At 33.7% G+C, this 13059-nt stretch overlaps 2 protein-coding genes across 5 annotated transcripts; one reads left to right on the forward strand and one right to left on the reverse strand.

Moving 5' to 3' along the window:
• Positions 1-222: 222 nt before the first annotated feature.
• LOC117205484 (serine protease gd-like) lies at positions 223-5681 on the forward strand. 4 transcript variants are annotated; one of them, XM_033443929.1, is made up of 7 exons: positions 223-301; positions 720-798; positions 1125-1346; positions 2262-2427; positions 2861-3253; positions 4058-4419; positions 4699-5681. In XM_033443929.1, the coding sequence occupies exons 3-7, from the start codon at positions 1134-1136 to the stop codon at positions 4975-4977; spliced, it is 1413 nt and encodes a 470-aa protein (XP_033299820.1). In that variant the 5' UTR covers positions 223-301; positions 720-798; positions 1125-1133; the 3' UTR covers positions 4978-5681. The 4 variants fall into 4 exon arrangements, with proteins under 4 accessions (XP_033299820.1, XP_033299822.1, XP_033299821.1 ...); XM_033443931.1 differs by lacking the exon at positions 720-798 and having other exon boundaries at positions 246-301; XM_033443930.1 differs by lacking the exons at positions 223-301; positions 720-798 and adding an exon at positions 928-1034.
• Positions 5682-6166: 485 nt separating this feature from the next.
• LOC117205483 (PAX-interacting protein 1-like) lies at positions 6167-12680 on the reverse strand. Its single transcript, XM_033443927.1, has 9 exons — positions 12431-12680; positions 11717-11901; positions 9073-11528; positions 8448-8892; positions 7556-7740; positions 7198-7439; positions 6807-7076; positions 6478-6682; positions 6167-6373 (listed from the first exon to the last, which is right to left on the reverse strand). The coding sequence occupies exons 1-9, from the start codon at positions 12524-12526 to the stop codon at positions 6306-6308; spliced, it is 4152 nt and encodes a 1383-aa protein (XP_033299818.1). The 5' UTR covers positions 12527-12680; the 3' UTR covers positions 6167-6305.
• Between the last annotated feature and the right edge of the window lie 379 nt (positions 12681-13059).

Here is a 13059-nt window from a genome sequence, read left to right on the forward strand (position 1 = left end):
ATAAAGTGAAAAGTGTTCGACTCTGAACGTAGAAAATCTTGATCGACCTATATCGAAACACTTTTTCTGAATATTTAATGTACTTTATACATTTTTCATGATTTTATTCACGATAATTAACGATATATTCAAGGGAATGAATAGTTTCGTGTGATCATACTTGTGATAGTGATTAATCTGTGTTTTCTTTGTGAATCTCTTTTTCTTTGTGAATCTGTGAATTTCTTTTTTCATTTAAATTTGTTAATGATGGAGTCAATATCACTCGGTGCTGCTAATTCAAGTAGATTTTGAGATACATGTAAGTAACTATGAAGATAGAAAAAAGGTAGACATCAAATATCTATAAGTTATGATTTTACATATTAAAATAATGAATAGTTTGTGCGAACGATTTAGTTTTATACTAGAAATATGTACATTGATAACTGCGTAGAACAATGAATCAGCTGACGAATCTTTCTCTTCATTTCATTTACACTTCATGTTTCTCACAGGCAAAATTTTATTATTTGTTTCCTTGGTGTAAGAAATATGAGATGTGACTGAAACAGATTTGTCATTTGATTCATTGATCTACGGTAGCTGTTTTTCTCCAAAATCAAATTGTTTATAACTGGAAAAGCAAGCTTCGAACGATGCTTTTGTCCATAAACTTTTCACATTACCGAGAATCACATCCTCTAAACATTTTTGATTTTTTCTAACTTCCTGTATAGAGAATCAGAGTATTTAACGAAGATTGGCTGAATAAGTGTTTCGAGAGAAAGTTATCAACAGAGGTTATCTCTTGCTGAGGTAAACATTATAGAATTTTTATTGTAGTATCTATCAATTTCCTTGAATCTTCTTCAACTTGGAGCAAACGTATCGAGCACAGTGTTAATCAAGAATAAAGCGGAATAGAGACGCCTCTTGGTTAGATTTCCTTTTGAAATTATTCATTTAGATTCATCGTCTATTTCCCTCTACACTCTACAAGATCGCTTTTTCGTCGAAAGAAAAAATTTGTTATCTCTGTGCTCGAAAACCACGTAATCTACTTTCTTTGTTTTCTTGCCATTCAAATGGTATATTTTTAGCAAAATTGCAGATATACATTATTAATTTATGGCATGTTACAGAGTTCCAAGATGATCAGTATCATCGTCAAGACTATTTTGCTGGTGTATCTTTCTCAATTGTTTGTTGGGGTAGTTGGCCAGTCGCCGTGTTCCAACTACTTCCGATATATTCAGGATGATGTTTCAAACGAACTCATCGGTTACATTGAAATACCATTCCCACCACGTGGAGTTATCTTGCAACTCAGCGTCACTTTAAGTATCGCTGTTGTATTACCTTCGGTAAATTGAGCTTTTAAACATTACTGACCTTGAAATCTCGAAAAATATGACTATGAAAGTTTCTTGCTTGTCTACATATCTGCCGCTTTGAATCAAATATAACGTCTTCCTCGGTATATGAGTCGGTTATTGGCTAAACCAGAACTCCGCAAAACAAGATGTAGAGAAAATTGATGAAATTATATAAGATACAGGCATCGATCAAAGTGAATTGGCATTGAAATTTAAAAAATTTCAAAAAGTGGAGTTAACCACTTTGGCTCACTGTTCTTTTAAATTCTTGAATACAACAGTAAAGTAACTTATTATACGATTCATATAATACGTATCGTAAGTAAATAAGTGTTTAGTTCAAAATAGTTTTTGGAAATGCAGTCAGGAGAGTTAAACTTGCTTCAACAAGTAGATACTAAGCATTACGCTAATGAATAATTGAAACTAAATGGTGATCTTGTATATTGCAAACTATCTTGTTTTTTCGTGAATGAAGTACTTACCATCTTTCTTTGAAATCCGCGTTTGATCGTAATTACGTACAATCGTACGATTGAATGTATTAAATGATGACCCGTGATATATTCGAAGCTTGAAACTTTTTGTCATATAGTAACGTTAACGAATGTTGAATCATTACCAAGCATTTGCGTTATTGGATATTGTGTATACAAATTTATTGTATATTTAACGTTAACTCATTGAATTTTCCCAGATTTAATGATAAAAATAGTAATCTAGAATTAGATGAATATGTAATAAGCTAAATAATTAACACTTATCGTTTTACATGAAATGGGAAAAATATCTTCGAATTGATGTTTCCAATGTTCATTTCAATCAGCTCACATTTAAAAAAAAAAAAAATGTATATATAGGAAAATATATCGAACTAGTGCCAATGATTTTCCTGTATTTCAGAAATACGTTGGACGATTGGAATTGGCAACTTCGAAAGAACAATCTATTAAGGCAGTGAACGAGGGCAAGCCTCTGTCGTACAAAATCCATTTTCCTCTACCTCGACCAATACCATTATTAAACAGTTTGTGGTTCAACGATCAATTTATCTGTTTCGGTCCACGTGGTATGTATACTTTTTCAAAAATAAATCATGCATTGTTCATTCTCTTTAAACCTAATGTTGCGTAGAAAATATTAGAAGTTATTATCAACATCTCTCTCAGTTTGAAAGATTCCTTTAATTAAATAAGTCCCTTTAATTTGTTTGCATTGATCTAATCTATGTCAGTGCGCTAAATGAATATAATAATCGGCCAAAGCATTTAACGACAATTACTGTATATCTTTATATTTCCTTAAATACTTACATTAATTCTGATTTTAATTACAATTTTCATGTATATGATCTAATGCATATAATCTATTCATCAAATGAAATATAATTTCTTAGATATACAAACTTACAAAGTTTGATTAGTTTGATTTAATGTTAATTTAACTAAGATAATTTGAAAAATCGATTATAAATAATTGGTTAATTATTTATGTAATTCCAGCAAGTGGACCAATTGTCACCTCTATTGTATTAAATCACACACTCTACCCACCTGCAAATGTTCTCAGTAAGCAGCCAGAATTTAATAACAATAATAACTGGAACGGGATGAGGAATATATATCCGCCTCCATCAATGATCGATCGACGCGAACCTTCGCAACCCCCGCAAATAGGATCAAATGTGCCAAATATTAAACTCGTGCCACCAAATAATGAACAAATTAATCTAGCGTGTGGTCGAAGCAGTATCGAACCTGTTAATCCTCTCATAGCTAGAGGCGAGAAAGCGTCCCCTGGTCAGTGGCCATGGGTGGTAGCAATCTTTTTGGTCAAATTAAAATTTGAATTTCAGTGCTCAGGCACGTTGATCTCGAATACACATATTATTACAGGTTTGTAACTTTTTTTATAATTAACTTTGTTAATAATTAATTCTTTAACAAACTATAGTAATTAGAGTTGTACTTTGTAAAACTTCAGTTTCTTTAATAAGCCCTTAATATTTATTTATATTTTTTCCGTCTAATGTTTGAAAAGAAGATAATAATAATAATAATAATATACTAATAATAGTATTAAATTAAAGTAAAAGATTCACTACAGACAGCGAAAGAAATATTCATACGTGTTATATTTTAAATATCAATTTAATGCTATAATTGAAATTTAACACAATATTAAATATTCTCTAAACTCGTAGCGAGAGGAAGAGCGATTACTTTAAAAATATAAAAAAGCTTTAGTCATCGTACCAATAATTAAACTGGCTCTTTTCATTTCTCTTTCATCATTAAACCAAGCAAAATCAGGAAGTACACATTGCAAATGAAAAGTCAATTTGTCAATTAGTGACTAAGCAGATTCTGCTTTTTCTTAGTCATCACAAAGACAAATAATAATTATAAATATTTATGAAAAGGCTGCGGATATCTATGCAAATTCAAACTTTTGCGAATCACAACTGAAAAAATGCAATCAAAGTAAAAATTGCTTTACCTACTAAATAACAGTAATGAATATTATATATTTTATATATTTTTGCATGTTAGCATTCTGTGTATTTTTGTATTTCCAAATATTCTACAATTGCATGAAAATCCGCAGCCTATTTATGAATAATTCATCGATCTAACATTTTATTGACGAGAATTATGATATATTTTATAATACTATACATTTATAACATATTCTTTTAGCTGCGCACTGTTTACAAATGAATAAAGTAAATCTACCTGCTGGCTCATTTTTGGTATCCTTGGGACGCTATCGACTCCGAGACTGGAGAGAGAAAGGTTCGGAGAATCGGGAAATAATAGAGTACAAGGTTCACCCCGATTTTATCGCGGGTGGTAATGCCGATGCAGATTTAGCGATATTGATGCTACGAGAGAGAGTGGAATTCAATTCGATGATAAAACCTATTTGTCTTTGGTCCGGATCTTCGCTTCTGTTAAACGTTGTAGGCAAGGTTGGCTATGTAGTAGGCTGGGGACGCGACGAATTGGGAAACCCGTATGTTCAAGAGCCCCGACAGATCAAGGTTCCGATCGTGGCTCAGGTAAAATTTTTATACAAAATTGATTGCTTGCGTATAATCGTAGATCTGATAAATAAATAGAACTTACAATGATTTATGCTGAATTAATGTTCATAGCAATTTCATGTCTCGTGAAATATCCTGTAGAATGCTTTCTTATAGAGCAAAATTGATGACTTGACTCTAGATTTATGGAATAGATTTAATTAATCATTTAATTTTAATAGAGTTTTATGTTTGATGTACGAAATTCTAAGCGTTTCAACTATATGTGAATAACGTTCGATGAATAAATTGCAGGAAGTTTGTCTCTGGAGCAACAGCAACTTCGTCGCGTTCACCTCAAACCGAACGTTCTGCGCTGGTCAGAGAAACGGAAGTGGCCCGTGCAACGGCGACAGCGGAAGCGGCTTCGTAATATACAATAGCGAAATGGATCGTTATCTATTGCGAGGGGTCGTTTCGAGGTCCCTTTTGGACAGTAGCACTATGTCTTGTGACTTATCGCAATTCGTCGTTTATGTAGACATTGCTCAACACCTAGACTGGATACAAACAGAGATTTCTAAGAATAATTGATGATCAATGATTAACTGATAAATTACTGATGATTGTAACTATAAATGTACTAGTCGATTAGATTTTGTACATAAATTATTATTTTATCATATTAAACCTTAAATGGTTCGTAGAATAGTTTTTATTTTATAGAATACCAAATCTTGATCAATCGAAGATGTTACATTACCTTTATTTTGATTCTTTAGACTTGTGTCATAGATTACACTTCGATTTATTCGTTGTATTACGTGCCGATAAACAATTGAAAAGATCCTATGTGCTTGCAAAAAGTGGTTTAAATGCGATATTTCTGAACTGTTCATGTTTCTGTTGTTTTATTACTCGGTCAGTACTCTCCGTATCAGTATTTACGAAATTGATGATGGCAAGTGTACAAAAGTATATAATTTACCTGTAAGAATAGATGATATAGCGTAATTTAATTATTTTATATCGTATCGTGCGTATTATTTATTACTGACATACTTTTCGTTCTTAAATCGATTGCGTTTGCATTTATTTTCCTTTGCATAAAACATGTCCTTTATCTTATATAGTTTTATGCAAATTGTATACAGTTTTATTAATTTGTAGAGAACTGTTTATTACGTATTCTAGTTTTAATTCCATAGCATTCCATTACGACATACATGTTTGCACTTTTCTTACAATGTTAGCCCGACTTATTGTATGTACAATAAAATGATCCTGTTGACTATGAATATATAATATTTACATATACATAAGAAAACCTTTTTTATAACCGATTTTAATAGAACTGAGAATAACATAACCCGATCAGTAACACAATTAGAACACAATGATGTGTATTTCTATTTATTTTCAATTATACATACTCTTACACATAAATCATTTCTTATTGTATAAAGACAGTAGTAAGCGAAACATAGAATGGAAGAAAATAAGTGTACAACGATACAAACTAGAATGATATGTATAATTTTATATATACGACAAAATATGAGAAATATACGCGCGCAAAGAGAGACAGAGACTGGAGTGGAAAAAATAACTATAAGATGCTAAGTAAAACAATATTTCTTAATTATGAATGAACAACATGTTCTGACTTCAAAAAAACAGGTCTATCAAATGATTTATTTCGAGATGCTATACAAAATATGCTATTTTCAGAAACGAAGCATGAAAGGAGAGGTTTTGGAATGTTTTCAGTGAAAATAGTTCCTCCTATATCATAAAATTATGTTCTTTATTGTCCCATTGAAGAAGGTAAGCAAAATTTTTCATCTCCAAAATAGCTTACTAAAAAATTTAGTAAGCCCGTATGAGGGATTAAAATGCAGCATATTGGAAACTGCATGTATTTAAATTTGTTCAGTTTGGAAGTATTGTCGTGCAACTGCTCCTAATACGATTTCTGCACTGAACACATCTACAAATATTAAAAAAAAATGTAAGAGAATATTTTTGTACTATTCATATGTATCTTCCAATATTCTTTTAAAAAATTAAACAGAAATTATGGGAACTACTTACTGATATTTACACGTAAAACGTCAGAAAGAAGATGAAGATCATTTTCATGGGTGATGATGATATAAGTTAATTTATTACTATTCATTTCTTGAATCTGTGTTAGAGATCTTCGCGTTTTTTCTATTGTTCCACCCGCACTTTCAATTATTTCTGCGATCGCTGATGGCGATGGTATTACACTTGGCGTAACATAAAATATTTTACCCTGTTCAATAAATAATTATGTTTATGCTTAGTATGAATTTTAAATCATGATCATCTTACGAACTATTGGTATTGATTAAAATATGTTGCCAACAAATTAACAGCTTAGCTAATAAAAAAATTACCTTAAGTACTGTTCCCCTATTAAGGCTGGCCAGTGCCTTTTCAATATTGCAATTAAAACTTTTCTCGAATTCTGGATCCCCAAGCATGTATCCACTTTCATCTAAAAACGTGTTCCTTGCGGAACAATCGAGTAACCACTGTAACGTGACAATATATTTACAACGTGATAGGCAACATAACAATTTTACAGTTCTTCTTGGTGCTGTCATCACGAGATGAGTTGCATCTCGCCAACTTGCTGCCAATGCACCACCTAATTCCCGAATTCTCTGTTAAACGAATAATTCAAATCCTTATTATAATATGAATTAAATTCGTTTTACGCGTTTTATACATTGAATTTAAAATGTATAAATAGGAGATCTTACTGAATTTCATTGTATACGTTACCTTCGCATGTTTCCTAGGATTAATACCAGAGAACAATATTCTTGGTTGCTTATCCGGAGGTGGAGGATCGGGATTACTGACGACTATTGGTTCGTCCAAGCCCAACAAATGTGGATCTTTATTCAGTAACGGGCCGTCTAATCGCGGCTTTTTATTCTTTCTTATCGAATTTGGCCCCTGACCAACCTGCTTTACTTTATCGTACGATTCCTGAGTAATGTTTATTGGCATTTTCCATGCAGCTGAAAGAAATAGTATTTTAACATCAGCCAGAAAATTAAATTTAGGAAGACTAATGGAATGAATAAGTTATGATTTTCTTGTTGGAAAAAGATACAATTGATCAAGTTCACGATACCCATTAAATGAGGCACTAGCGAATAATCCAATCTAAAGGGATTGCCCAGACTGTACTGCTGATATTTCGGATTTTCGGTTTGATGCAGCGCATTCATTTGTCCGCACAGCAAGTCCGTCAACCATTGAGCATTTACTACTCCTGTTTGCCATTCTCGAGCCTTTTTATATTTTTGACCGTCCGGTCTGAAATGGTTTTTGTTAAATATAAAGATCTCGGTAGTAACGAATGATCGATCATTACGCGTGGTATCATAAAAGGTGGTTATACTTCATTTACTCTGTGCTCTGTACATTTGGAGCAAAGGGTGAATTTAGTATGTAAAATAAATAAAAGAAGTTTACATACATGTTTATCTTATTTGACGTTGTTTCCAAATGATAGATACTTTGGATTTCTGTAATTTTGTGAAAAATGTTATTAATTGCACTTTGTATGTTGAATCACATGTAAAATCTTGGTGATAACTTATAAATATTTCCATTACATATTATTTCAGGTAAATTTGATGTTAGTACACTCTATATAAAAAATTTATATACATAATGCATACAAAAATAAATCATTTATAATCAACAAATAAAACCTAACTTAACATGCCACTGTTTTCATTCACTTCACACTTTAATGAAAGTAATAATTATTAAATATCAAAAATATTTTATAATAACCCCTGTAATGTCTCAACATTTTAGAAACAAAGTCAAATAAGACAAACATCAACATAAAGTCTTCCATCATTCTTTCCTGTCAAATTCATCTCTAAACGTGTCCACCAACATTTTACGATACCCATTGGTATAATTCATATAACTCAATTATTCATTTAAATCAAGAATTAAAGCCCCAATAATATCAGGATTGCTTGTGTTGAGTAACAAAACATCTCTACCTTCTGCAAACGAGGAGAGTGTTATGCCTGGTGAAGTAATTGGTAACTTTAGCTCCCAATGCTTCCAGCATATACTTCACCTTCGCTCGTTCTTCTCCTTCAAATCCAGACAATGATACAATTTGTTTTGCACACGGAAACTCTGTCAAGCTGAATGGCGTTGGAAAATGCAGTGCGTGCCAAGGTGGAACTACCTGCTGTTTACTGACTACATCCGATAGCCAGTGTGCACTGACGCAACGTTTTCCTTCCCGTAATGCTTGCACTACTGTCGGATGTTTCTGCGTAATCGCAAGTACATGAGTAGCTCGGGTACAATATTGCGGTTCCACCTCTCCGCCGTGTCTCTCGATCACTTGTTTCCATATGGAAACATCGTTCGGACGTTGCACATCGTACTCGACGATAACAAAGATACAACCTAGCAAAAATAGATCTGGTGGAACTGGAAAGAAATAACAATTTATTACTCTAGTGAAAAAAAATAAGTTTCCAGGTAAAGATGAAGATGAATTAATAGTAGTACACTGCGGATTTCAAGAAACTTTTCAATCGGATAAAATACAGGTACATAAAAAAACATGTAGTCATAATTAAGAGTTTTTAAGAAACTGGAAAATCATACGTTTCAGATTTGGATTGTGACCATAGAACTGAGCTTTCGCTTGAGGCATCACCGAAGCATACTGCATCTTTATTGGCGCACCGGGTGGTGTTCCATTTGTGATATTACCAACAGTTCTTCGCTGATATGCCGCCAGAAGTTGTGGATCCTGAGACGGCGGTGGCGGTGGTCTGTGTTGCGCGGTCATTAATCTCAGTTGACCAGCCGCACTACCTTCAGCAGCACTACCCTGTAATCTATTCGTCAACATGTTTGCCAGGGCCGTTTTTGTCTTTGCATTAACGACTAATTGTTGGTCTGGTGGTATTTGGGTATTATTCGACAACGAAGTCAAGGGAGGCTCTTGTTGCGCGCCCTGTTGTTGTTGTTGTTGTTGTTGCTGCTGCTGTTGCTGCTGTAAGTGTTGCAGTTGTTGCAACCTTGCCATTTGTTGCTGTTTCTGCATATGTAATTGCGCTATATGTTGAGGAGTTAAAGCTTGACCCTGTTGAAACGTTTGACCAGGTTGGCCGGCTTGTGGACCTTGCACATTTTGATTGGTTTGCACAATCACCTGATTAGAAGAATTAATTGGTGTTAAGGCTGGTGGTTGAACCCCAGAATGTACCGGCTTTTGACCAGGTGTTTGCGCAAGTTGAGGTCCTATCATCTGAGGACGCGGTTGCTGAATCCACTGCAAACCACCAGGTTGAACTGGTTTTCCTGGACTTCGTATAACAGCGATATGCGCGCCTTGTTGCGCTTGACGATTTTGCATTTGTCTCTGCAGTAACAAGTTTCTTTGTTTCTGAATTTTTTGGATAAATTGAGCCCTTTGCTGTGGATCCATTTGTTGTAACTGTTGATGAGTTTGAGCATCCAGTTGAATTAACTGTCTTGGTGGCTGTGGTGGCTGTTGAGCCCATTGTCCACTTGGTCTTTGCGGGCCGATTTGTTGTTGTTGCTGTCTTTGTAATTGCAAATGGTATTGTTGCTGTTGCCATTGCGAATCTCTTTGCACAATAAAACCTTGCTGATTAGGACCCATTAATTGTTGATTCTGAGGTTGCTGCTGTAACTGACCGTCTCTTATAACAAATTGTTGTGAACCTTGAGGCGCAGATTGTTGCAGTTGTTGAGAGATTTGTTGAATTTTCTGCTGTTGTTGCTGTTGTTGCAATAATATAAGTTGCCGTTGTTCGGATGTGAGTTGTTGCGGTGGAGCTTGTTGTTGATTCAATTGATGCTGTTGTGTCCCAATTTGTTGTTGTTGAGTAGGAATCTGCTGTTGTAAAACTATTTGCTGTTGCTGTTGGGGTGTTAGTTGGACTTGTTGTTGTTGGACTAATTGTTGTTGAGTAGTAATTTGCTGCTGCTGTGATAAATGTTGCTGTTGTTGGTTTATTTGTTGTTGCGGAAGAATTTGATGTTGGTTTAGCTGTTTTTGCTGTGTTAATAATTGCTGTGGTGATGACATTTGATGTTGAGGTAATTGTGAATTGATTTGTTGCTGCTGTTGTTGTGTCATCAATGGTTGCTGTGCAAGTGACTGCTGCTGCGTTCCGATTAATTGCTGCTGCTGTTGTTGCTGAGATGTTAATTGCGGAGACTGTTGCTGATTCAAAAGCTGTTGTTGTGTGTATTGCTGTTGTTGTAATTGCTGATGCGGTGTAAGTTGTTGAGGTAACTGTTGTTGCTGATTTAATTGTTGTTGTTGTTGTATTAATGTATGCTGTATATTCATTTGTTGTTGTTGTTGCTGCGGTGATAGTTCTGGTTGTTGTATTTGTGATGGTATAGATTTCATTTGAGCAACATTATTTTGTTGAGAGGCTTGCGGCAACCAAGTAGTTTGTGCAACATTTTGATCAGAAACAGAAGACGCAATTGTGGAAGCATTGGATAAACTTGCTGTAGGAATTGGTCGTGGAAGATGTTGCTGTGGATTGACATTATTTTGCCCATTTGTTGTATATGGAATAGCAGTTACAGTTGCATTAGCTGTGTTTACGCTATGAGAAGTATTGGAAGATACCGGTGGACTCGGTTGATTCCAAGGCATCCGTTGTTTAAGTTGTTCCAACATGGCTTTAGTTTTCTCTTGTTCTTCTCGCGCAGTATTATTTTCAGTATCTTCATCCATGAAGCCAGTAATCATGGCTGTAGAACTATTTGGATATGTTAATAGTCTTGGGTGGTATTCTACCTCACTCACAATAGTTCCTTTTTTACAACATTCTGTTACCCAATCTGGAGTTACAATTTGGATAGGATGCCTCATTGCAGTTTCATATTTAAGCCCGGCAGCTTTTCCAGTAATTAAATGAGTGCAATACCGATCTAAGCGTAATTGACATTTACCACCTTGGAGCGTGATCATTGCCCACAGACTTTTGCTGTCTGCACGACTTATCTGGGACACACATGCTCGTACATTTGAAAATAACTGTGTATCTTCAGGAGAAAAATAGTGGGGCCTGTATTATTATATAGATAAGGAAATAAATTATTCTTATATACATGAAATTTATTACAGTAATGTAATATTTCTCCTATACAAAAATGAAAATATGTAATAAAATTTACTATTGAATTACTCTAATGTTTTATTAAACTAAAATTTTCTATATTACTAATAGATTACAAATTTTCTAATGGAGGATACGGCAGAAGTTTATTGCATTTGACAGAATATAGAATCCAGTTTTGTGTAACTGCTGGTATTTCATAGATATCCTTTGCAGCAGATATATCATTTTCCAGTGCGTCATAGCCTGCTATTAAATGTGTAACAAAATCACTAAAATAATTTGATCTTTCAGCACCTCCCTCCTGTAGTAAATTTAAAATCTGGAAACAATTTAAAAAAATATTTGTTTCTAGTACACAAAAATCTTTTTAATGCGTTGTTAGAATCATGCATTTATATGATGATAAATGTCCCAAATTTTTGTTCCAAAATTAAAACATATATAAAAGTATGTGAAGCGATGAAGTCAGTTCCCAATTTTACAAAATTCTTAATTAATCTTAATTGTTAAACTTGCAATTGTTACAAAATATTATATGTTCTATTTAATTTACATTAAAAATTTTGATAAACTTTAATTAATCTAATACAATAAAATTCTCTATGTTGAAAAATGCTATACAATTAATGCTTTCTAAAAGTCTGTTGTCATCTTCACATTCAAGGAGTACAGTCTGTTAAATTTGACTCCATTTTATAACCTCTCTTGTATCAATCGCGATTAATTTGGAGTAATTGTGGACAGATCACGATTTTCAATGATTAAAATATAATAATATCAATATTATGAAATTAGTAACATTATGTCAAAGGTAAAGGAAAAACGCGGGAAACAGTAAAATGACATACCTTAGGATCACCTTCGCCGCTGACGTAGTATTTAACATCGGCGAATAAGGCCCCATCGAGTTTTAATTCCTCGAGACCGGCCCTTATGTCGCCCATCCTTAAAAAATTACAGGTAAAATCACGTATTCCATATCACAACTAAACGGCACGTTTTCAAAAATGAAGTTGGAACATACACAATATTTGATAACAAAACCCACTCGCGACGCTTTTGTTATTATTATGATTTCAAGGTTATGTAGCTACTTGGAAGTTGAACGATGTATATCGTACTCGATATTTATCGAAAGCTTCGAATGCGCTAGATTTGAATATCGAAGATGTCAGTTGAATCTAATATGGAATCGTGTTGTAATATCTCTATGCCAGTCTTTATTAAAAAGCTTAAAAATAAATTAGAATACGCGTAGAAACCTTAAATTTGCCGTATTAAAAGTAATTAACGATGTGACAAATAATTGATGTGAATTGTTTTCGGTTTCTTAGCTTTCACATTTTATTCAAATTTTAACCTTTGATTTAATTGCACTATAATAATAATAATGCTTACGGGATTAAGAGCTGATTAAAAGTAGCTGATCTAGAATACTACAAGGTACATGTATGACTGTACCTTGACTGGACATGTA

Source organism: Bombus bifarius, unplaced genomic scaffold (assembly GCF_011952205.1).
Source record: "Bombus bifarius isolate JDL3187 unplaced genomic scaffold, Bbif_JDL3187 scf7180000007991, whole genome shotgun sequence".
Classification (NCBI taxonomy): Eukaryota; Metazoa; Arthropoda; class Insecta; order Hymenoptera; family Apidae; genus Bombus; species Bombus bifarius.